This window comes from Lupinus angustifolius, chromosome LG20 (assembly GCF_001865875.1).
Source record: "Lupinus angustifolius cultivar Tanjil chromosome LG20, LupAngTanjil_v1.0, whole genome shotgun sequence".
Classification (NCBI taxonomy): Eukaryota; Viridiplantae; Streptophyta; class Magnoliopsida; order Fabales; family Fabaceae; genus Lupinus; species Lupinus angustifolius.
This window is the reverse complement of record NC_032028.1, coordinates 17,372,045-17,398,719: the sequence shown is the minus strand read 5'-3', so window position 1 is coordinate 17,398,719 and position 26,675 is coordinate 17,372,045. Positions and strand designations below refer to the sequence as shown.

The 26,675-nt window shown below is 32.5% G+C and overlaps 3 protein-coding genes across 10 annotated transcripts in view; 2 read left to right on the top strand and 1 right to left on the bottom strand.

Annotated features, from left to right (window-relative positions):
• On the top strand, positions 9,509-11,778 carry LOC109336380. 3 transcript variants are annotated; one of them, XM_019572940.1, is made up of 4 exons: positions 9,510-9,686; positions 9,783-9,897; positions 11,318-11,565; positions 11,600-11,778. In XM_019572940.1, exons 2-3 carry the CDS (start codon positions 9,804-9,806, stop codon positions 11,536-11,538), a joined length of 315 nt encoding a protein of 104 aa, XP_019428485.1. In that variant the 5' UTR covers positions 9,510-9,686; positions 9,783-9,803; the 3' UTR covers positions 11,539-11,565; positions 11,600-11,778. The 3 variants fall into 3 exon arrangements, with proteins under 3 accessions (XP_019428486.1, XP_019428485.1, XP_019428484.1); XM_019572941.1 differs by having other exon boundaries at positions 9,509-9,704; positions 9,788-9,897; positions 11,318-11,778; XM_019572939.1 differs by having other exon boundaries at positions 11,318-11,778.
• LOC109336378 overlaps positions 10,580-26,675 on the top strand; it is a 17,094-nt gene continuing 998 nt past the window's right edge. Inside the window, exons 1-4 of one of the 6 annotated variants that reach the window (XM_019572934.1) lie at positions 13,049-13,142; positions 13,230-13,345; positions 13,427-13,536; positions 15,090-15,612. In XM_019572934.1, coding sequence (XP_019428479.1) covers positions 13,443-13,536; positions 15,090-15,310 — 315 coding nt within the window. In that variant the 5' untranslated portion in view covers positions 13,049-13,142; positions 13,230-13,345; positions 13,427-13,442 and the 3' untranslated portion in view covers positions 15,311-15,612. Of the gene's footprint in view, positions 10,585-13,028; positions 13,143-13,229; positions 13,346-13,426; positions 13,537-15,089; positions 15,613-26,675 lie in introns of those variants that run through there. The other 5 variants (XM_019572935.1, XM_019572936.1, XM_019572937.1 and 2 more) reach the window with 5 other exon arrangements.
• LOC109336377 lies at positions 17,413-21,457 on the bottom strand. Its single transcript, XM_019572932.1, has 6 exons — positions 21,280-21,457; positions 19,594-19,897; positions 19,332-19,438; positions 19,097-19,229; positions 18,794-18,988; positions 17,413-17,918 (listed from the first exon to the last, which is right to left on the bottom strand). The coding sequence occupies exons 2-6, from the start codon at positions 19,879-19,881 to the stop codon at positions 17,637-17,639; spliced, it is 1,005 nt and encodes a 334-aa protein (XP_019428477.1). The 5' UTR covers positions 19,882-19,897; positions 21,280-21,457; the 3' UTR covers positions 17,413-17,636.

Genomic DNA, 26,675 nt, shown 5'->3' with positions numbered 1-26,675 from the left:
CTTGTTTAGTTATTTGCATGTTGGTTGATTCGGGTGTATGTTGGTTAATAAAGTTGTGGTTAGAATTTTTGAATGAAACTTTGTTTCCAAACTTCTTTCATGACATATTGAACATTGGATGCATCGTAGTCAATTACCTTGCTGTTGGTTGTGAGATACAAACAAGTAGTGACTCTAGTTTTACTATTGATTTTCTATTTTGGGCATAACTTTGGAACCGTTAATTAGAATTGGACATATTATATATGCATTTGGGATAGAAAATCCAAAAATTCTTTCTCTACACACTGCTTCTTTAGAACCCACCCTGAAAATCCAAAAAGAGTTTGTTTACTATTTCTTTTTTATTTTACAAGTTTATTTTTCCAATTGTTTTGATTTTGTTGCATTTAATTAAATTAGTTAGGCTTTGAGTTTTGTCCTGAAACTTTTTGTGTATGTTTCCTATGGTATTAGGATTTTATTGATGCAAAGTTTTGGTTGATTACTGAAATTTAACATGTATTTCCCTTACTGCCCTACATGTTTCTTACTATTGCATTTAGTGCATGACTAGGGCAAATCCTGACTCTTTGCATCCAATAAATCCTGAAATTGATAGAACATTTCATAGTTTGGTTAGACAAGTTATTTAACATGTATTTCACTTACTGCCCTACATGGTTCTTACTGCTGCATTTAGTGTATGACTATGTGAAATCCTAACTCTTTGCATCCAATAAATCCGGAAATTGATAGAACATTTCATAGTTTGGTTAGACAAGTTAGGAATTTAAATTTAGATAGTAAGTATTTTCATCTTAGTGTTAATCTACCTCATAGTGATACTGATTCTGATGTTTCTGTGTATTCTGTTATTTCTGTGCATTCTATTATTTCTGTGCATTCTGTTGCATACTCTGAAAATATGGCTGAACCACCTCCAATCCCACGGGGAGTTGGCTACACATGATTTCACATACGAAAGCTTGTGTATCCAGTATCTCAATGAGGATGTGCCATATGTGCTCAAAACTAGACTAATTCATTTTTCATTTTCTTCTTTTTGGTGATGTTGGTGTCTTCATCAAAACCGTGCCAAGGTCAGGAGCAGAGATCTCATCACAATCTCCCCCTTTTTGATGATGATAAACCAATATCTTCTTAACAATGTAATTTTCTGAGAGCAACATACTTTGTGATATTCTTGACTTGTCTTGAGTATGCTCCCCCTATCTTGTATGATCCCCCTTTCATTTGGAGTTATGTGCCTGAAATGTTTTAAACAGAAAATACACTCTCCCAACTTTTCTCCCCCTTTTGACTTCATCAAAAAGTAGAAAAACCAAGAGTTTCCAGCATAATATATATATAGCATAAAATATGTATATGACAAGCATAAAGGTAATCATAATATATAACATAAACATCACAATACATATCATAAAAGTAAAAAGATGTTCAAGCATTAACGATGCAAACAACAATGCAAACAACATAATAGAAATTTGTCCAAAACTAGGAAAATTAAAATTACAACCAGAAAATCCTAACAACAGATACAGTCTAAGATTCAAGCTCAGAATTGTCTTCATCAATGTCCATGCTACTCAACTTAGAAGAGAGACGATGAAGTTCAAAATGAATTTGTTGATTTTGAGTATCAAAGGCATCCATTCGGTTAGTGATGTAGCCTCGAAGAGAAATCAACTCATCCATAATCATCTGATTTGAAGGCATGACAGTAGATGAGGAAGATTGAGCATAAAACTCAGAAGGTTGAGGTTCAGAAGGATTAGCAGGGGTAGGTTCTGGTTCTGGAGCAGGAGGTCTATATTTCTTATGCTTATAGGTCCGGTCACGAAGATCAAATGTGAAGCCCATTTTGTGGATTACATCCACATCAATATGGCTTTCACGAGAGTTAAGCGGGACCTTAGTTTCTCCAGCATTAGAAACACCAAAATGCTTAAGGATTTTTGTTATGAAGATTGCATATGGCAAAGGGCTTTGTGTTCCTCTTACAGACCACATTTGTCTCATTATCATCAGAGTCCAATTGATTTTCAGATTAAATTTCATAGCATACATCAATTGGAGTTCTATGTCACTTATTTGAGAGTGATTTGAAAACTTTGGTCAGATGACATAGCTTAGAAAATAATAAAGCAAACGGTCTTCTAGTTTGAGATGTCCAGCACATAGGATATCTCTATTTTTAACAGTTTCACCATAGCTCTATTGCTTAAGCGTTTATATTTCCTCTTTGGTTATTCTACACAGAGAATAATAAAAATCTTTTCGATCGTAATTTTCCCATTCCATTACAAGGCCAAAACCTGTCATGCTTCCCTAATAGGGTATGTTATAGCACAATGAACTCATGGATTTCAAATCCAAATTAAAATGTCTTTTCCTTTTACACATAAAGTAAGACGGTTTTTCCTAAAGTTCATGTCACATTAAAATACTCTAATCAGTTCAGGATAAATTTCATTTGATTCACAACAGAAATCGAAAAGGTTTTCTTGTCTCAAGAGATAAGGAAATAGAAAATCTTCAAACTCAAAGTTCCTGATATTACCGTATGTAGGAGTGAAGATAATGCGACCATGGAAGTGCTGCTCATAGATTTTACGTTGCTCATCATTTGCTAGAAGTCGCGTTAAGTCAAGAGGGTTGGACTCCAAGGTTGAAGTTCCTTGGTTCCTTTGAGTAGGATTGGTGCGTTGCTTCTTGGTTACAGATGAGGAAGGCATTGAAATGAGTTTTTGATAAGTTAGGTTTTTGGGTTTTGAAAAATTGGAGGTTTTTTATTTAGGCCACTAACATGAAAATGATGGTTTAGAAGTGTTCGGAAGTGAAAATGTGATATGAAAGCACATAAAAATCACTCAAAGCGGATCAAAAACGAAGATTTTAGAGAGAGAGAGGTGGCCATGAATAGGGTTTGAAATGAGGAAGAAGATGAGTTTGAAAAGGTTTAAAATGTAGAAAAAATACATATATAACAGCACAGAGTAATCGGTTACTCACTTTGAGTAATCGGTTACTCAAATTAGAAAATTTAAAATTTTCAAACGGCAACATAGAGTAATTGGTTACTCATTTTTAGTAGTCGGTTACTCATTTTGAGTAATCAGTTACTGAAACACGCTGTTCAACCCTATAATCGGTTACTCTCCAGTGTAATCGATTACTGACCCCAGAAAAACTTATTTTTAGGCAAAAATAAGCTATGAAAATTATTTTTAACCCAAAAATTGAAACTTTTAAACATAAATAAACACATTTGAAATTTTTAAACATAAATAAACACATTTAAGTTCAAGTAGGCATGAAATAGATATAATGAAGCACACATATAATCATATATAAGCATTTAAGATAAGTATACTTCATCAAGAATGCCTAATTATCGTCTAATTTTATAAAAAGGTTCTTTTGCCAATGGTTTAGTGAATATATTTGTTAGTTGGTTGAGTATCAACAAATTCTACAGACACATCCTTCTTTTGGACATGGTCCCTAAGGAAGTGATGCCTTATATCAATGTGTTTGGTTCTAGAATGCATACCAGGATTCTTTGTGAGGTTTATAGCACTTGTATTGTCCAATTTTAAAGGAATGCACCCCAAGTCTAAGCCATAATCTCATAATTGTTGTTTGAGCCACAACACTTGGGCACAACAACTACCTGTTGTTATATATTCAGCTTCAATAGTGCTTAGGCCAACACGTGCTTGTTTCTTGCAATACCAAGAGACTAAAGTATTTCCCAAAATATGACAAGTACCACTTGTACTTTTCCTCTCAGATTTGCACCCAGCAAAATCTGCATCCGAATAACCAACCATATCACATATACTTCCTTTTGGATACCATAGTCCAACGTTAGATGTACCCTTAACATATTTCATGATTCTCTTAACGGCAACTAAGTGTGATTCTTTTGGTTTAGATTGATAGCGTGAACACAGACATATACTAAACATGAGATCAGGTCTACTAGCAGTTAAATATAAAAGAGATCCAATCATACCTCGATACTTTGATATTTCAATGCTTTTTCCTGCTTCATTTGTATCAATGTAAGTACCGGATCTCATAGGAGTAGCTATTGGCTTGCAGCCATCCATGTCAAATCTTTTGACCAAGTCTCTGCAATACTTGGATTGACTTACGAAAATGTCATTAGTAATTTTTTTTAAATTGAAGTCCAAGGAAGTAATTTAACTTCCCCATCATGGACATTTCAAACTCTCCTTGCATCATTTTGCCAAATTCACTACACAATACCTCATTAGTATAACCAAAAATAATATTATCTACATAAATTTGAACGTCCTTGCATCATTTTGCCAAATTCACTACACAAAACCTCATTAGTGGAACAAAAAATAATATCATCTACATAAATTTGAATATGATGATTTATTCTTTTTATAAAGAGTGTAGTGTCGACCTTTCCTTTGTTGAAACATTTTTCAAGTAGAAATTTAGTTAGAAGATCATACCATGCACTTAGATAAATATAATAACAATGTTACTTGTACCAAGGATTTTTCTTTTGAAGTTCTATGCATAGGTAACAATGCCTTTATTGCTTGAATAAATGATAGTTTTGAATCTCCTCGTGCTATGTGCTTTGAACAGCCATCGTCATGATAATACATTTATGCTTATGGCTTTCAAACACTCCTACAAAACAAATTAAAAATATTTTCTAGGTACCCAATGTGATTTGAGTCCTGCGGGGATAGCACATTTCTCAACCCAAACATATTGGCCAGTTGGAATACCAACTTTTCTATTATGACATGAATTAGGAGTATGGCCAACATTTTTACAATAAAAGCATGTGGGTTGATATTGATGTCTCTTTTGTTTAGACTTGTAGAAAGAATGTTGATCAAAATTTTCTTTAGAAATATTATGAATGCAATCATTATTAGTTTTAACAAAAGTACTCTTTGTCATACCATTAGTTTTTCGGCTATTTGTGTAGCCTAGACCTCTTCGGTCATTGATATGTTTTTGAGTATTTAAAATATTGTCCAACTTATGAGTATGCTTCTTGAACATATTCATTTCTTGATTTAATTAAACAATTTTAGTTTCAAGAGTATCACATTTTGGACAATCAATGCACTTGTCATTTGATTTGGATTTTAAAGCATCCAAATCTTTTTGTAGAATTTTATTTTGACTCTCAAGAAGTTTTATAGTGTTTTTCTGATTTATGCACACTTTAGAGAGTCTGATAAATTTTCATGTAATTTACAAAAAGCGTTATGTAACTCATTATATGAAAATGTATCATTTGGTTCAGAGTTACTAACCTCATAATCGTCATTTGAATTTTGTGTAGTCATCAATGAAATATATGTTTGCTCCTTAATTCTGAGCTCTGCATTTGACCCATCATCTTTATCTTCTAATATAACATTTGTTCTTCTACGCTTCTTGTCCTTATTTCTTTTAAAAGTATGATGCTTTTGTAGGGTTGGACAAGCACATGTTTTTGGCTTTAAGATCGTATTGCATGTTTTTGGCTTTACTTCCCTTACACTGTTCACAATGGTGAAGGGTTCATATGGTCCTTCTTCAATTGAATTCCATATATCCAAGTCTTGAGATTCTATGAAGATTCTCATTTTGATTTTTCAAAAATCATAACACTCTCCAACAAAGCTTGGAGGGCGGTTGATGTTGGAACCTTCTCCTAGGAATGATCTTGAGGTCATCTTCAATATAGGATCAGGCTTGAGAATAACTTACTCAAAAAATAGCTCTGGTACCAATTGTAAGAATGAGATTGCAACTAGGGTGAATTAGTTGACTTAAAACAATGACCATTTTCTCTGCATTATCAAGAGTTAAAGTGCAGCGGAAAATATATGCAGAAAATTAACAAGTAAAATCAAAGAGTTGAGGGAGAAGAGAATACACAAGGATTTTAATATTGGTTCACCTTCTTGTCCACCGAAGGCTACGTCTAGTACTCTTGCAGCACAAGAGATTTTTCCACTAAAGATTATGATTTGCAATTACAATATCTCACAACGAGATCTCTATGTACCTTACACACTCCTTAATCCTTATTCACTTTTGGAAAACACATTTCCAAGTGATTCTTATCACGCCCTGTGAAAGAAAGTATTCTGCAATAATAATGAAGAATGTTCAATAATGGTGGAATTGTCTTTACAAGTATGAAAGTGACATAACTTGCAATCCAATCAACTCTTTTCTATACTTAGTAATAATTCTCTTTATTAGTTTGTAAAGTTGAACAGTTTCACTTTAAGCAACTTCAGAAAAATCCACTTTGAAAGTTTAAGAACTTGTTGTCAAAAGTGCATAAAATAATTTTAGAATATATGTAAGAGCTTTTGAAATTTGTATGAGAGTTGTGTATATGTTGTGTGTTGTGATTGTGAATTTCAATGCCTTTATATAGGCTTTCCAATCAGCCAAAATGTCTCTTTGAAAGGGTAAGAATTGATTGGAATAAAAACATGTCTTTTGGGTTGAAACTCATTCACTTTGAATTTGAAAATCTAATGCAACAGCTCTCAGTAATCGATTACAACATTGAGTAATCGATTACTCAAATGTTTTGTCCACTGGTCATTTATTTTCGAATTAGAGTAATCGATTACAGCAAGTTGAGTATTTGGTTACTCAACTTTAATAACACTGGTAATCTGTTACTCAAAGACAGTAATGGATTACTCTGATCAGTTTTAAGTTGGATAACTCTTTTCTCATACTCGTAACTTGTTACTTAAATGAAGTAACTTGTCACACGCTATTTTTGAAAATTGTTTTAAGTATTTTAAAGTGTTTCAATTTTCTTTTAAAAATAGTTTGAGCATTGCTACTATTGTATAATCAAGAGTATAGGATAGAAGTGCCTATTTTAGACTTGGACTAAAAGTCTTGAATGTCTCGAAGCTTGAATCTTCATTGTCTTCATAACTATTCTTCCTTTTCTTCTTTTTGGTGATGTTGGTGTCTTCATCAAAACCGTGTCAAGGTCAGAAGAAAAGATCTTCTTCACACAACACATATCCTCCACTTCCATAATGCCTAAAATGTCATTAGTGTCAAATATGATTTGAAAATGATAATAGATATAATCAGGCCAAATAATCCCAAATTAACTAATTTTAGGAATATTAGTCCAATAAAGTCTAAAACACTAAACCATGTGAAACAAAGTCAATTAGGCTCCAAGAATCATCAATCATGTTAGATTAAGGTTATGAATAGTATGTAATATATTGCTCATCAATATGTGATTGCGTGAAGCCATGCAAAGTGAGATCAAAGCCCTTGAAAACAATAATACATGGACTATTACTAATTTTTCCTCAAGGTAAGAAGGCATTTGGTTGCAAGTGGGTTTACAAAATCAAATACCACTCAGACGAGACTGTTGAAAGATTCAAAGCAAGGTTGGTCATATTTGGCAATCACCAAGTTGAACAGTTAGATTACAAAGAAACCTTTGCTCTAGTGGCAAAAATGGTCATTGTTCGCACAATATTGGTTGTCGTTGCTGCCAAGAATTGGGAGCTCCATTAAATTGACGTTTATAATGCTTTCCTCCATGGAGATCTACAAGAATATGTGTACATGAAATTCCCACCTAGTTTCATGGTGCAACATCAAGGCATGTTTTCAAACTTCGCAAATCTCTTTATGGTGTATGACAAGCTCCAAGGTGTTGGTTTTCCAAACTATTCGCTTCTCTAACACGCTATGGCTTTACTCAATCCTATTATAATTATTCTCTTTTCGCCATGCATCCAGACACTATACATCTCGTGTTCTTGGTGTACGTTGATGACCTTATCATTTCAGGTAATGATCCTGACTCTATTAAATACTTTATACTTTACCTTCATACTTGTTTCCATATGAAGGATTTGGGAAGGTTAAAGTATTTTCTCGGCGTGGAAGTTGCTCAATCTCCTATGGGAATTTTCCTATGCCAAAGAAAATATGTCTTGGATATTATCACTAAGACTGACTTGCTTGGGGTCAAACCCGCTTCTATTCCCATTGAGAAAAATCATCGGTTGGCACTAGCTACAGGTTCTTTGTTGTCGGATCCTTCCCAATATCGACGACTTGTTTGGCGCCTCATCTACTTATGTTTCACTCAACTGGCCTTTCTTATTGTGTTCATATATTGTCTTAGTTTATGCATCAACCTAAAGAAGAACATTGGTAAGCTGCTTTGAGAGTAGTCCGTTACTTGAAAGGGAATCTCGAGCAAGGCATTCTTATGAGTAGAGGCAATAATCTTAGCTAATATGGTTGGTGTGACGCTGATTAGGCAGGTTGTCCTCTTACTCAATGATCGCTCACTAGTTGGTTCGTCCAACTTGGTCACTCCCCAATTTCATGGAAAACTAAGAAGTAGCACACAATCTCTAAGTCCTCTGCTGAAGCGGAGTACCGCTCTATGGCTAACATTACTAGTGAACTAAAATGGTTAAAGGATATTCTATTCAGCCTTGGTGTGTTGCATCCTCACCCAATGCGTCTCTATTATGATAGCCAAGCAGCTCTACACAGTTAAAAATTCAGTTTCCATGATAGGACAAAACACATTGAAGTGGATTATCATTATATTCGGGATGAGATTCTCAAACATAACATTCATCCTTCTCATGTTCTCACTCATACTTAGCTTGCTGACTTCTTCACCAAGGCACTTGGCACACACCAGTTCCTTATTAGGCAAGTTGGACATTCAAAACTTGCATGCCCCAACTTGGGGGGGGGGGTAATAATGCGGTACAATATTGTAGGGATATTGTCATATAGTTTCCTATATTGTTTCAATTAGGTTAGCATATATTAGGCAATGTATATTGTATGGCTAGTTAGGAGTATTGTTAGCATAATATTAGAAGCATTGTGTGGATAATTGATTTCTACTCTTGTATATATATATGTGGACACATTTGATCAAGGAAATCAATAAGAGAAATCAGATTGAATCTCATATCTTCATAAAACTCTATCATTCTTTGCAATGTTCATCGAATACCACCTAACGAACATTAACATCTTTATTGAAAAGTTAATTGCTACTGAGATTCGCAACCATCATCCACCATTTGCCACCACCATAAACAAACGACGTTAGATCAAAGAAGATTAGGAAAGAGTGAAGAAGAAAAAAATTATTTTAGAAGATTTTTTTAATATAAATAGCTAGTAGATAGATGATTTTAAAAATATTGTCTATGAGGATTAAGCTAAACCAAATGATCACATTATTTTTTGGAATTATAAATGACTCTTATCCATAATCTTAAATGAACAAGAAATTAAATTGTTTTAGATTGCAAAAATTTCAATATATATTAAACTTGATTAAAATCGAATAACTCGAAAAGCAAACCATACAATTCCCTTAAAATAAAATTACAATTGTTTTGGATTAATGTTAAACTGAGTTAGCATTACTCTAAATGTTATGTTTTATTTCAATAAAAATACTACTCAAATATAATATAATTGTAGATAATTATGATTAATCTGTGGGTTTGATTTTATATATGAGTCGGGCAGTTAATATTGTCGTGTGAATTCTTCCGCAATTTGGTCTTCTTCTCTGTCGCCGTCGTGTGCCACTGATATCCGCCGTCCCCCACCATCCGCCACCACCAGAAATCAGATACTGAACCCAGAGCCTCAAAGTTCATACCTTTATTCCCAAAATTTATTCATCAATCTGTTTGGAATTGTCTAATTCAAACAAGTTTTCTTTGTTGTTGTGAAGGGATTGGAGTGCAAAAATGAGAGTAATTGAAAAATTTGTGATAGCATCACTATTCATTTGTGCTGCTCCGATTGCTATTTTACTTGCTTTTAACCATAATCTCTTTCCTGGTAACATTCTTAACCAACCTTCTTCAATTTGCACTCCTTTTTTGTTATTCAATTATTTATTTTCAATTAAGATTTGGCTTGTAATCTAACATCTGTGCTTTAATAATCAGAATGTTGGTCTTAAAAATAAAATATTGTTATTGCTAATATGCCTAACTTTGTTTCTTTGACTAGTCTGGTTTGGTTAAGTTGTTAGATATGGATTGTAACTGTTAGTTAGTGTGCCTCTATGCACAAGACTTCCATTTTGTGGGATCTGGGGTGGTGAGCTTAAATGTACATAACCTTACCTCTTGCAAGGTAAGAAGTTGTTTCCGGGATTTCAACTACCCTTGTGCTGAGGCTCACCCTCTACATGTGGAATTAAATTTGCTGAAGTTTGTGACACAATCATTACAATAAAGTTTCACCTATCAATTTAGTATTGAGAATGAATTTGGTAGCAAGTGGTAGTTGATTTTGCACATTGGAGTTTCATTGTTGCGTGTTTTGTGCTTGTCTGCAAACAACCTCTCCGCTTTTTTGGGTATATGATTGAGTACATTTACCTTCCTCATACCACACTAGGTGGGAGGTTCATGCATTGGGTTGCCCCTTATTTTTGTTATACATTCAAATTTAAAAATGCTGTCATTTATCTGTGTCTGTTATGTTTTCTGTATGACATATTGACTCAGGATCATACAAGTAATAACCTATCTATTTCCCCACATCATTACATGCTGAATTGAGTTGAACAAGTACTGTTTGGATTTTCATAAACCAAAAACATTAATAGAGGAGGTTATAGTATTTTACGTAGTGAGATCAAGGCTTGGTTGTTGGTGTTGTTGTATTCTTCTATATGTGGCTCTTATTTTCATATGACAGAGGGGATAACTGAGGTGCTGAAGAATTTATGGCAATTGTTAAGCACATTTCAAAATGTTAGTTTTTTTTGTACTGTCAAGGATATATCTCACCCTTTCGTAAGGAACTAATCTCTTTTGGTGCATGGTTGTTGCTCCCAATAAGTGTCACTCCAAGGAATTGAATCTTTGACCTTTTGATCTTTCTGAGGATCTAGCAGGGCCTTACACCACTAAATCAACGTCTTGTTGGTTGAAAATGTTAGGTTGCCAGTGCATTTGTGATTGGTGCATTATGTCAATACTTCAAAATGCTATCCAAGACAGCACTCTTTTAATATTCACTTCTCTACCTGTTTTGCATTAAAATGCTCCCATACTATGTATCTTCAAATTTAGAGTGTCCCCATTGTCTTATTTATTGAGTACTTCATCTTTCCTGCTTGGTGAAAATGGATCTCATCATGTTTTCTTTCTCTTAACTTTAAAAAATTTCAACTTGAATTCCAAAGAACAGAAAAATGGAATGGAAGTTGTAAAACTACCTTACCGAGTTTCCTTGTCTGTAACAGGAACAGCGGATTTGTCCCCTTACTCTGTAACACTAGTGAGTGGTTTTCTTGCTGTTATATCAGTTAACGTAGTCATAGCATTTTACATATATCTGGCCATGAGAGAGCCTGCTGATAAACATGAGCCCGATCCTAAATTTGTTGCCGATGCCAAAGATAGTGTGAAGCAGTTTACAGGAGATGCTCAGCAATCTTCCCAGCCTCTCAAAAAACAGCAGTAGGATGATGTGCTCGGCAGTTCTTCACGGGCAAGAGAGTGGAGAACGGGGATGAAGGGAGGAGGTCCTGAATTGCCTGTGCAGATCATGCTTCTGTTTTTAAGCTTGTGTATCATTATCTCATGTGAAACTTCTGTTCCCAATATGTTTGTTTCGTATCATTTTTTATATATCTACAAGTTACTTTCAGTTCAGAATGTTTGTTACAAAGTTTTTCATCTTTACTTTACATTTTGGTTTCAATGCTTTGAGAGAGTCATGTGCTTCTATGATGAGAAAAAATAATCAAGCAAAATGGAGCAGCACATGAAAATAGGATTGGCAAAACCCAAGAACAAAGAATACAAGTGCTAGAACAATCAAAACCTATCTTGAAAGAAATATTGATATAATCTAATTTGAAAGAAAATATTTATTATAATAATGAAATTAATATATAACCAAATGAGGCAAAATAATATATTATAATGATGATGATAGTAATAAAAAAAAGTCCATCATCATTCAAATATCTCAATGACACTCATCTTCAGTCATTTCTCACAGAACTGCAAATTCTACACATGAGAAAAAGTGGTAGCAGATAATATCTGATTTTCTTTTTTATCTATTTGCTGCTATCTTGATTCAATTTCTCAGTGATCAGAGTTGGAACTTCAGTTGGATTTTGTTTTTCTCTCAATTCTACAACAACATTTGTAGATGAATCACTTTCTATTATACTTTGGCTTTCCCTAGACTCACTATTTGGTTCAATACTTACAACTTGGAGGACACAAAGGTATCTTTAAAAGCCATGTGTCCACACATTTGTGCTTGCATGTAGGCAATTACCTATACTTGTCCCTAGCAATAAAGTGAAGCTTCATCAAATGAGCACTTTTTGCACCTTAAAGAACAAAGTTCTAAAATTTCAAACTTTGTTTTCACCTATTCATATCAAAATTTTATGATTTGGGGTACCTTACTAGTAGGATGATAGAAAAAATAACTTGTTTAGACATCAAGTATATTAGCTCTTATGTATATATGGTTTTTAAGGTTGTACATTTCTTATTTCTTTGACTTTTCTCTTAGCTTTGGAGTTGAGTTTTTTGTTTTCAACCTTATTTATTCATAAATAAGTAGTCAAGTAAGTATTGAAGTAAAAAAAAATTTGTCAAAAATTCTTGTGGAGAAAGTGACCAGTAGGAGAGTAGAAACACCAATAATATCTTGGACAAAATCAATTAATTTTAATCATTAAACATTAAAATCTAAAAGAAAAATCGATTTTTTTTATCACTACTTCATAATACCCCATAAAATTTTTGTCTCCCTTCATGGTTATCTGGATTCGTGATGCGCTCATTTATTTTACTAATGAAAAAACCATCGTTACCATAGGGACTCAATTAATAAATGGAAGGATCTAATCATAAATTTTTTAAATTTAGGAATTTATTTGGAATCGTCAAAATGTTTTGCTATATTTAAATTAAACCCCATTCTCGTATTTCCTCTCTCTCTCTCTCTCTCTCATACCCTCTCCTTCAGAACAAAACGCCATCGTTTTTGACTTCATTCCTTTTGGATTGTCCTGAACAGAGAAGAAGAAGAAGAATCGGGTGAGTGCTAGTTATATTCACATTTCAATCTTTAATTCTAAAATTGTAATGAATATGAATTTGACTCCAATCATGTTTTTATTTCAGATCAAACATCATATTTGGATCCAAAACAATTAGGGTTTCAAGTGAAGTCCACCTCTTTTAAAGTTTGGATTTTTCTACTGCGCTTTATCTTTACCTGATTCAAAGTTTGGATTTTTGTAAGTTTGTTCTCAATTCTATTCATGAATCTGCTTAGGATTTTGAAATTTAAACTTGTGATTTTTCTTTTATATTTGAAGGGATTTGAGGGCAAAAATGAGAGTTATTGAGAAGTTTGTGATAGCATCACTATTCATGTGGGTTGCTCCTATTGCTACTTTATATGCTTTTAACCATAATCTCCTTCCTGGTATGTAACTTTCTTAACAGCTTCTTCAACTCTCACTGCTTTTCTTATTGATTTCTTTTCAAGTGGATTTGTCTTGATAATTTCTCTATATTAACTGCTAGAACTAGTGAACCTTCTTTAAGTGGAAGGATCTGTACAATTGCATTTTAATGCTGATGGTGGAGTCTCTCAATTTAGGTGGTTTGGGCATGTTTGGAGAAGACCTATAGAAACTTCGGTGAAGAGGGTAGATAAAGCCATAAAGGTAATCCAATCACTAGAAGCGGAGGGAGACCAAGAAAAATTATAGGCGAAACTAATAAGAAGGATTTAGAGGTCAAATGATTTGTCCATAGATATGATGTACGATAGAACAATATGTCGTCGTTTGATCCATGTAGGATGTAGCCAAGGTTATCTAGTGGATAAAGGCAAAAAAATGATGGGCTTCAAGGAAAACATTATTGTTTGTAGAGAATGTCTAATTTAGAATATGTCTTTTCAAACCATTAGAAAAGTAGATCTGAATACATATGTACCATCAAGCCTCTGACGAAATGAATAGTTGCATCTATAGGCTATAGTATATAATATATGGTTTTGCAGGACAATTATTTGCTGCTTCCAGTGGAGTTAGATTTGCTATGGTTTTTAATACAATCATTACAATAGAGTTGCATCTATCATGTTGTGGTAGTTGATAGTGCACACTGCAGTTTCATCTTCATGTTGTGTCTTATTCGGAAATAAACGATTATCTCACATTTAAATAGTCTTACCCTGTGTCTTTGTGTCTCTTCTTTTCTCTCTCTCTCTCTCTCTCTTTGAGGATGATACAGAAACACTCGATCTATTTTTCATTCACAATATCATTATATGTTGTATTGAGTTAACCAGTATGCTATTCATACCCCATTATAACCATAAAGTAGTGTTGTTAGAATAGCCATAATCCAAAAATAAATAATAAAATAAATTCGAGTATTTTATCTTTTTTATACACTTTTCAGTGTGTGGTTTGTATTTCCATGTGATAGAGGGCAATGGCTATGACTTCAATATGCCATAATTGCCTAACTTCAAGTATTGAGTTATAGAAAAATTAATGGTAATTGTTAAGCATGTTTGGAAATGGTAGTTTTTCAATGGTTTTGTGATTATTGCATTTTGTCAATACTTCAAAATGCTGCCGAAATTAATTTGATTCTTTAATCAAATTATTGACTCTTTTAATTTGATAGAGAACATTATAGCATCATTTGATCCATGTAGCCAACCTCACATAGTGGAAAAGGCATGGGTTGTTTTTACTATTATTAATTCTTTTCATTTGTATTCACTTGTCTATCTTGTTTGGAATCTAAATGCTCCCATACTTATGCCCTTCAAACATAAGTCTCTCCTCTATATCTTATTTTGAGTGCTTCATCTTCCCAGCTTGATGAAAATTGATCTCATCATTTTTGTGTTTTGTTCCTTCAACATTTTTCAACTTGAATTTGGAATGAGATCCAACAGAAAAATGGAAATTAAGATTTTAAAACTACCTTACGGTGTTTCCTTGTCTGCAACAGGAACAGAAAATTTGTCCCCTTACTCTGTGACACTAGTGAGTGGTTTTCTTGCTGTTATATCAGTTAATGTAGTCATAGCATTTTACATATACTTGGCCATGAAAGAACCTGCTGATAAACATGAGCCTGATCCTAAATTTGTTGCTGAGGCGAAAAATAGTGTGAAGCAGTTTACAAGAGATACCCAGCAATCTTCCCAGCCTCTCAAGAAACAGCAGTAGAATACTAGGATAATGTACTCAGGCCTCTTTGTTGTACTTGGTAGCTGTTCTTCGCAGGAAGGAGAGGAGAGAACTGGGATGAAGGGAGAAGGCTCTGAATTGCGTGTACCGATCATGCATCTGCTTTGAAGTTTGTGTATGGTCCATCTCATGCAAAACATGTTTCTATTATGTCACTATCATATCATTTTATATGTCTACAATTTACTTTCAGTTCAGAATGTTTGTTACAGATTTTTTCATCTCCATTTTACCATTGTGTTTCCAATGCATTGAAGAAAGGTATATGCCTTTTTTTGGATGAAAGTGAGCCTATTTTAAACATAAACGTCTTAGATATTATTCTCAAAGATATCTAACATGTTTACAATAGACATGCAGTATCATCAACCTTAAACTGTACTACTACTACCAGGGGAAGAAAAACAATTATAGCATACTATATTATGTATCACCTTAACCATTAGCATATGGATCTATTTGGCAAAAAATACTCATTGATCTACTAGCATCCATAGAGTTGCTTTATGCTATAAGGATTAAAAGGGACTACGAAAAGAAATTAAAACATAACCAAGTGAGGCAAAATAATATACTGTGAAGTAAAATAATGATATTATAATACTATAAGACCCCATTGTTCATTATTCAAAGTGGTAGCTGATATAATCTGATTTTCAGTTGTACCTGTTTGGTGCTCCCTTGATTCAACTTCTCTATGGCCAAAAGCTAGAGCTTCCTGTTTCTGGATTTTCATTTTCTCTCAATTTTATACCAATGTTTCTACATGGACCACTTTATGTGGTACTTAGGCTTTCCCATAACTCTAATTGGTTCAAGAAAGTATCCGTTGTTGTTACATAAAACTTGGCTTTCATTGTGAGAAGAATCAGCACTGGATCTACAAATTCATAAAGGAAGTTGGGTGGGTGAGAATTTTAGTGAAAACTACAAGTTTGAGTGGTAGTAATAACGATTTATGCACAACATCGGTTTTTATGTAATAAATATGAAATGTAATTATATTTATAACTAATGAAAATATACAAGTGAAATAAATCTTAAGTCACTCCAAATGATCATTCCTTCCCATCTCAGAAATAATGTTTGATTTTTACCAATATATGTTGGTCTGAAACAAGAAAATTAATTTCTCTTAAAGATTAAGGTTCTATGTTTTTTAATCTTATTGATGAAAAAAGATTTAGGAAAACTTTAAACTTTTAAGTGAATCTTCTAGGGACAGCAATATGGGTTTGACCCGACAGGCCAGCCCGTTTGCATTGACATTTTTAGCAGACTGGGTTGGGAATTTGAGCTCTTTTAATAATGAAAGTCAGATCAACCCATATTTTGGCGGGCTAAAGGCGAGTTGATAGGGTAGGGCCGGTCTGGCTCGTATTGCCACCCCTACAAAAATACACTAATTGCATGTTTGTTTCCACAATGCAAAAATCCAAACGTGCCTTTCAACATAAGCTACTATTTGTAGCTTTCACTTCAATGTGGTTTGCTACCGTGATTCCAAACACACGCCTAATTAGTTGTGCCAAGAAGAATCTGAGTTGAAATGTGCATACATGTGAAGAATACCTCCCCAAGTTCACTATCCACTCATATATGCTAACTGAAATTTATCAACCCCGTAAAATCTATGTTTCAAGTCTAAAACATGTTCATAGGGATTCCACTCAGACTATGCATGTTTATGCTAAATGTTTTGCTATGAGAAGTTGCTAAATTTATCAACCCCGTAAAGTCTATGTCCCCAAGTCCAAAACATTTAGCATAAATATTGATCAACATTGGGTTTGTTTTGGTGAAACTTGAAACATAGATTTTACCTGTGATTATTAAAAAAAATCAGTTATTCTCCAAATCTAAAAAGCTTCACCCCACTGACGCAATCACTTTCAAACCGAACTGAACCATACACTCACCCTTAGTTATCTAACAAGAAAAGATTCAAGCATTGTTATGCAGATTAAATGATTAGTGATATCAGGTAACCATGACAAGCATAACTGAGAAACAAAGACTGGGCTCTCAACCTGATATCCACATTGAAGGACTGAATTTAGAAAAGCAAGTCAATTACCAACGAGGGAAGAACAAATGCAATTTATATATCTATCAAATATTGATAAAAGGTAACATAGGTAAACGCAGTTTGGAAAAATTACATCATAAATCTTTGGATCAATACGTGTGCTTCAACAGCAATTCAAATAATCTCAATTGTTGCACTGTATTTACAAAAGAAAATGGCAAGCAAACCAGGAAATCATTTTTAAGTACACTAACTGAAGCTCAGTTAATGTGTCTGTCATGAAACAAGACCTTCTCGGGGGATACTGGTTACACGAAGTACAGCCTGAGCACTTAAAGGAGAAAGTTTTGAATGGCAGAAGTTTTCCCAAGATCCCATTTCTTGATGCTCAGAGACAGTAGTAGATGGAATGGGTTCGTGAATTTTCTCGTAAACATTTTGAAGCTCAATTAGTAGGGTTCGAGCTGCTTCCCTGGACTCAGGGAGCTGGTCACTCAACTGGGAAGCAGCAACTTGGATCAATTTGTCAATCCCATATGTCTTTATGCCTTCTGCACCCTGTTTAAATTAATACTAGGTGTTAAAGCTCAGCATTCTGCCACAAAATTAAGTAGGGCATATTCATTACCCTTTCTAGTTCACCAGAGCCCCTTACAAATTTCATTTGAGTAAAAGGGCATGCAATAAACTTTAAAATGTAGTAGTCATTTAAATCTTTTTGGAGAAACCCCATTCATTGAATAGAATTTTGTGCAATACCTAATCTCCATATACACAATAACCGTAAACATATAGAAACATTCATACACATATTATGACAAATATAACTACAGAAGCAAACATAAAGAAAAAAATTAAACAGAAGAATTCGTATCTCTTTATGTATGTGTGTACATTAGAGACATCGTGAGTGTGAATTACACATTAGATTAAAAATAGACATGAAGTCGTGTAACTAGCAGGTTACAGACAAGCATCAATCAAGAAAAATAACATGTGTACTGGATGATCAAAGAAAACAATCTAGGGCAAATATCCATCAAAGCCTGTACTTCTCCATAAGCAAAAAATACACTTCTACTTGATGAAGCTATTGTTGGCAATATATCGACAAAACAAATTATTTACTTGCATGTTAACCATTACTTGGACACAAACATAGGTAACCTTGTTGGATAAATTTGAGAACGAAACAGAACGAGTTCAAAATTTAATTACATGTACAAAATCAAGGTAGTCAAAGTTTCCAAACTAAAACATCAATGGAAACAAGGGTTCTTTCCCTGGCATCATTCATCCATCTCGTAAAGTTTTTCTTAGTTCTTGTATGTTCTTTTTGTTGCAGAAAAAATCATTTCATAGCAAATTATTATAAACATAAATTGAGAGCAAAAGTTATCAATATGAGCATGTCTTAAATTGTGTACTCATACCAGTCGTGGAACACTTCGGGAAAAGCACATTGATGCCTTTGCACGAATACGAGGATTCTTGTGCTTCAGGTTTGGTTGCAATTTTGGTAACAATAACATAGGGGAAATCCAAGTAGTCATTGCTACCAAGGCTTTTTCTGCTGCCTCACAGACAAAGCGTTTGTCCTGTGAAGCCTTAAGAAGAAGCTGTACAAGCTGCATCCATCATATACATTTTGGATGGAACATGTTAATATACTAATAATATAGTGTCATGAGTATGAAGGGGGAATTTACCAGTACACATAAGAAATGTTGACTTACCAGAGGATCCAGGGAATCTATTATAAGATCATTATATGCACAGAAAATGTCTGCAGATGTCATAATGGCAGTTTTGCAGAGAGCACTTCTAGGATTTTTCAGAGATTTAGCAACAAGTGTGATAACATCACCTCTGTTTACCAGATAGCATACCAATAAATTAAAAAATCTAACCAAAAAACATAGCATATAATAACTACATGTCAATCATAAAACACACAATTTCGATACTTACAACAAGTCCAACAGTGCTTCCTTATGAAACAAGGATACACAGCGGACATTATTGAGTGCATCACAAACAACAATCCAATCCTTTGAGTCAAGTCCAGCTAAGAGGTTCTGTAACAAAAGTAGAGTTTCAAAAAGCTAGTAAGGAAATGAAAATAATTAGAATGCAAAAAACACCCATGGCATAATCCAGAGTAATGCCAATGGTTATCAACTTGAAACCCCTCAATTCCCTACCCTAAACCCAAAAACGCGTAAAACAATACCTTAAGACAAGTATCAATATCTTCTAGATCATTCAAGTCTTCAGATTCTATGTATTCTATTTCTGCGATTCCATTTCCAGTCTCAATACCAGAATTAATGGTCACGGCTTGATTTCCATTAATGGGTGGAGAAACCCTGGAAGAACCGTTATTTTTATTTTGCGGATCTTCGCTATTCTCATCAGCATTGTCAACAGAAGGCTTTGTTAAACATGCCATACTAGAGCTCTCACTCTTCCTTTCAGTTGCAGGAATTGTATTGAGATCCCGAAGTGCATTCTCTGACATCCCTATCAGCGTTAGTCTGAAAACAAAAAGTGAACATCTCATCAGATTCGATACTAAGAACTATTCATAACATCACTGAAATTGTTGAAACAAAGATCAATATAAGAATGGATTTCACAACAAAAACTAAGCTTTTTAAGTCAAGATTTGAACTTAACAAAGAAAAAATAATGAAAACATGGTCCAGTGTCATAATCACAAATGCATTATTTAAGGGCCTCACTTCATAGACCGATTTTTTTTATTTTCCTCATTTTGATTCACTCCAAATTTTAAATTGAGTGTAATATCTATGCATTGACAGTGTAAAGATTTATACATAGTCAATGCATCATTTACTCTTCATTTGGATTACTTTTTTTGAAGAGTCAATAATGATTGAAAATGAATGGTAGATGATGTAGTGACAGTGTAAAACACTCTTACACGGTCAGTTTATACATTTTTTTATCTTTTAAATTTGGTGTCATGACAAAGTTTCTCTTCTTTATTTGTTATCTTTTATCCAAAAAACATTGAATTTCAAAAAAAAAATCACTATTGCTGAGCCAAAAGCCAATCTTAACACCGAATTTCCATTTCAAACTTACACTAAAGCTAGATTTTGCAAAGAGGAAGATGTCTGGTTAAATTCAATACTAAGAACTACCCAAACACCATTTAATTTGTCAAAACAAAGATCACTGTAAGAATGAATTTAAACAACCAAAATAATAATAGTAATTAAGTTAACTAGCCAAGATCTGAACTTAACAATAGTAGTGAAAACATGTCCAGTGTTATATTCAGAGATGCATTATTTACATGTCTCACTCCATCAAATGATTTTATTTTTTCTTCATTTGATTCACTCTAATTTTCCAATTTTCCCTAACTTGTTCTCATTTCTTTGTTCCTTTTTTATCGGGAATGATAGAATTTCAAAGCAATTTCACTATTGCAAAGCCTAATTCCAATCTTAACATCGAACTTCCACTTCAATGAGTATATAATCACAGAATAACAATTTTATCAATAAAAATCACAAAATAACAAACCAAACAGCATCACGCATGACCTTTTTGACAAACACTAGCACTGCGATCATATTGAAACCGTGAACCATAAAAAGTGATAAAACTAACACAGATTCAAACTCCTTGCAAAATGAAACCCTAAGAGAAAATTGTAGCTGTACAAATCAAATTATAAAATAAAATAAAAAACAAATAGCAAGATCTCGCTCCATTCTACACTAAACACTCGAAATTTCATGAATCAAACACTCACATTCAAATTCAAAACCCTAACACTACCTCATTCGATTCAAATATTGGGAAAACAAAACGACAAAGTAAGAAAGTACATGATTGATAGAAACGAGAAGTGAAAAGAGAAAGAGTGAGAGAGATAGATTACAGTGTAAGATGAGAATGAAAAGACAAAATGCGAAGTGTAGCTGAGTAGCGAGAGCGAGTTGAGAAAACTGAGTCAACTCAGTGTGAAGAAGAGAGCGAGTGAGTGAGTGAGTGAAAGAGAAAGTGATTTTGTTTCTTTTTTGTAACCGGCGAGAGAAGCGAAGAGAAAGAGACAAGGGCGGGTCCCAATAAAATACGCAGAAACGGTGCCGTATAAAGGGAAAAGGACCAATTTTTATTTGCATGAACCAAATTTATTTCACTTTTTTTCACAATTATGGGTATATTGAGAAAATTATTGGATGGTCACCATGAGATATCTTTATAATTGATTTTTGAGTTTTTTTAATCAAATGATATCAATTGTTACCAACAAGTTGGTCTAATGGTACAAGGTTTCGATAGATCCTAGGATGACCAAAAAATCAATATTATGATTCTTGGGAACGACACTGGTTAGGATGAGCAACCACAAATCAAAAATAAAAATAATTTTATCAAAAGTTGGGAATACCTTTGGTATTACCAAAAAAACTAATATAAATTATTATATAATTCAAAAATAAATATATATTCATAATTATTTGTATCAGAGGCTCTTCGGCGGTATCTTTCAAGATGATAAAGGTTAGTAAATGTTGGATTTTCCTGCTAACTATGGTGAGGGGTCCTATATTTTAACATAACTTTTGGCTATGAAAAATGGGTTGTCCCTGGCTTGAAGTCTTGGTTTCAGGAATGTGGCTTTTGGAAAGTGATTGCTTAGAAGCGGTTCAAATGATTTTTGAGGAGATTCCAATTCAAATTACTCACATTCTATTTGTGATCAACAATGTTAAATCTTGGTTGGCTCTTTCTTGTCAATCGTTATTGTAGTTAGATCTTTCCTTGTTAGCTTAGTTTTGTCATTCTTTTCCAATGTACCAAAAAATAGATGATGGATAAACATAATAAGATACTAATCCATTTTGATATAGAAAGAGTGAGAAAGTAGTATAATAGTTCCTTACAAAAGTCAATAAAGTGTTGATTCAGTAGTGTAAGATCTCACTCGATTTCCAAATAGACCAAAAAGTTTATAGTTTAATTTATGTGAACAAAACTTGTTGGAAGAGACAATCACGAACTACAAAAGAATTAGTTTCTTAGTCATAAGAGAAAACAAATTGCTAAACCAAAAAATAAGCTGAAGATGAAACTTTATCAACATGCTCAAGTAAGGGGCTTGTTGCCCAAATAGCTAATAATAATTAACTTTTAAAAACTTATTGATTACAACTAATAAGTAGATAACACTTTGATGTATGTCATATATCATTAAAAAAACCAAAAACGGATTCAGGTGATGCTTCTTTCAAATTTCAAAGTGAGGTCGCCTGTTACCACAAACAATGAATGACGCTCCAACATGAGAAAGGTGCTAAGTTTTGAAATGATGCTTTATCATTTAGACAAGGATTAATTAAGTGTTCTAAGCTTTTATCTATTTGTTTAATTGGCATTTCTCCTGGAATTTAAAATATATAAAGTTTTTTATATTGTCGGCACATCATCTATCATTGATTTGTATTACTATTGTTTGAAAGTCAATAATAATTAACATATGGATGATGGATGATTTGCTTACGGTGTAAAAAACATTTATATTGTCAGTGTACACATATTAAATCCAACTCTCAGTTATGATTGATGAATAATATTAGTAGTGGTTACTTATTTTACTTTTATGTCCTTGGTTTGAATTGTTACTAAGACAAAGCTACTATAGCTACTATTTGTTGGATATTTTAAGTGTGAAGAAAAATTGCATAATGTAAATAAGTTAAAGAATATATAAAGAGTATAATATTTATATATTATCATAATAAAAATTTCTACATAATTGGTATAATCTACTGTTTATTTGTATTACTATTTTAAAGAGTCAATGATGATGGAACATGTATGATGGATAATAAACTGATAGTATATAAAATTTCTTTGTGTAAGTACTTTCTCATATACAAATAGATGGATTTGTTAGAAATTCATAATTTTTAGTTAAGGTGAACATCATATTCAATACAATTATACAAGCCGTTTATTTTGGGTTACAAAATAAGTTATCTAATTACTGACAACCTATAAGACTTCTAAAATTGATAATGAATATGGGCTTAATGAGTGGATACCCAAACGATTGACCTATAGGATATAATGGGAACCCTATAAGTTAACACATAAGGAATAATTATGGTTTAAGGAAGATCATCATACCAAAACTCTAAAAAAAAGAATATCAAAGGAGTAGATATGAGAACATAGATTCATGTATGACTTTGTACCCTTGTTTTATATTATGTGTGAAAATCATGAGATTCAAGATCCTAGAATGGATATTTCACCAATCATAAAGAAATATCTAAAAGTGGTATCAAAGCTTTAGGTTCTTCATTGAAGATGTTTTTCCCCAATTTTTTATGAACCCTAATTTTTTAAATTTGGGGATTTTTATACTTGCGCTATTGATTATGAAAATTGAGTATTTATGAATAATGAGGATAACTTTTATCTGCTTTCACTTATTTGAATTGTGGTACTTTGTATTATGAATATTTGCAAAATGTGCTGGAGTATATATTCATATCTGTGCATTGAGATTGCATTAACATTTATGACTCTGTTATGTAATATATATTATATGTGCACTAATGCCTTAGTATTGGACATTGACTTTTGTCACTTTACAATTTTGAAATTTGTTGAAGTATGTGTATAAGATATATATGAGTTAAATCGTGTTTTTCTTTTATACATACTAGCGTGTCGGCAGTCACTCCATGTCTGCCGACCCGCATTTTTATTTTTTAGTATTGAATATTTAATTTTAGATAATTATATCACTTTTTTCGTACATGATATTATAATTTTTTATAAAAATATAAAAATGAATTGTGATATTATTAAAAAATGCATTGGTAGTTTGATATATTTAGTGGATGTAACTTCCTCTAACATTCATTTATATTTTTTATTGTATTGAAAAATATTGAAATAATTATTAATTATAAGGGCAAAATAGGTAAGTAAAAATTATGTCATGTAGGTAATTATAATATGTTTTGGCTTTATATATAGTATAGATATAATAATATTGAATTCATGGCATTTTATATATATTGCGAATTAAAATGTACATATATTCATATGTAATTGTTTCCAGTTTGAGGTTGTTGTGATGTTTGGAATTACTGATTAAAGTTAATATATATAAGGGTTACAATTAATGCTTAAAATTATATATATTTTTACTATGTTAGTATGTGAAATTGTATATATATAGTGTTACATATATATTTTTTAAGATATGCATGATTATATTCGATTTGAAATTTTTATAATAATTGGCATATATATTTGTATGTTTTTCACTTTGGATCTATTTTGTATTTGATTAAGATTGCATCCATTTTTATACGTTGATATATATGTAATATATCTTTTTTGATTTAAAATTATATTATTGGAGTGAATTTGTTCATCATAAAAGATATCAAATCTGAAGGTTTTAATTCCAAGATCATATTTTTTTTTATAATGTACTCATATTGTTTTCCTTTTATCACATAATTATTTTTGAATTAATTGATGCAATATGTTGCCAAATTAATATCTATTGTGGAAATTGATTAAAATTATATAGATGAGTATGAGATTATTAATGCAAATTGTGTTCGGCCCAAAGGAAGACACAATTTGGCCAAATAATAACATATATGTGATGATAAATATATAACAATTATAAAAAAAATCATGTGAATAATAGTCGGTCCAAAGATAGGCTATTGTCTGAGAGAACTAATTATTAATATTTGATCATTACGTTGAGAGTATCACTTACAAATTAATTTCTCTGTCAAAAGACTAGAAATTGATATTGTACTAGATATCTTGTGATGAGTCTATTATGTGAACATGTCTTGTTTTATATATATTACCTGACTTGTTTGTTTAAATGGTTACAATACTTCATGGTTTGTTGCATTGGTTGGTGGGCGTGTTTAGTCATGTATAAAATGATAATATCATTTTAATAGAAAATAAAAAATCACCATCAGTGGAATTTGAAATGCAAAGCCTTATGATGATAATGATGCAATGCTACCAATAGACTATAGTGAATATATTTATTTGGAGGTGAATATAAATAATATATGTTTTGGATCAAGTGTTGAATCAAACTCAACTAAATGAATTTTTTTTGGAAAATTAAATTATTTGACTATGTGAATTGTTTATAATAAATGTCAAATGCTAGTTCGTATATGTATCTATGCCAGTATTCATCGACCCAAATGAAAATTGTTATTTGGCCGGATTATATACACACGTATGATAGTAAACATGTGATTATTGTAAGGTTGCATATGTGAATTATAAATCAATTTAAAGAATAGTTTATTATTTGACATGCATTATGATCAATGTTTAACCATTACAAACAAGTATCATTAGTGATTGTTATAAAATATCTAGCCAATTGTATGTTTGTATATTTTGCGAATAGTGGTCGACCCAAATGAAGATTACTATTTTGTCCAACTTACAAACATAATGTAACAATAAATATCTAATAATCATATGGCTTTCTATGTGGATAATAAGTCGGTCCAAATAAAAACTTATTGTTTGACAAAATTAATTATTGTTTGATTACTATATTGATTGTACCACTTACAAGTTAATATTTTTTCCAAAGGCTGAATATTAATTTGTGCTAAGTAACTCGTGATGTGTCCCACCATCATTTGAATTTAAGTATTAATGTTGAATGTGAGTTTAATTGCAAGAATAATTGTAATTTGTTTTGTACTTTTACTAGTGAAAGTGTGCATGTCAAGAGGAACACTTTGGAAAGCTCTCTTTATATGTTATGGTTTTGATGAGGACAACTTGTCCTAATAAGAGCTTGAAGATCACCAACAAAATCAACATGCTTAAGTCTTTGATTGGTACCAGGCTTAGACTAGAAACTAGTTTAAGTTGAGTCTAAGGCTTAGGTCACCTAATACATGTCTCATATGCATAAATCTTTTAAATCATTTCCTCTTTGAGATATGTCATTCATAATATGTTCATGCATCACATAAATACATGTATATGTGCATTCTAGGCATAAACTAAGTGTTAAACATGTATGAATTAAGTGCATAACGTATTTGAGTGTTTGTATTTAAAATTAAACATGAAAATATGATGTTAATCGATTAAGGCATACGTTAATCGATTAACCTAACTGTTTGAAAAGTTGCTGAAAGTGAAAAACTTGGAAAACAGAATCAGTTACATTTTTGAACAACGTTAATCGATTAACCAAGGCTTTAATCGATTAACTGGGCTTCAGAACTGATTCTTTAT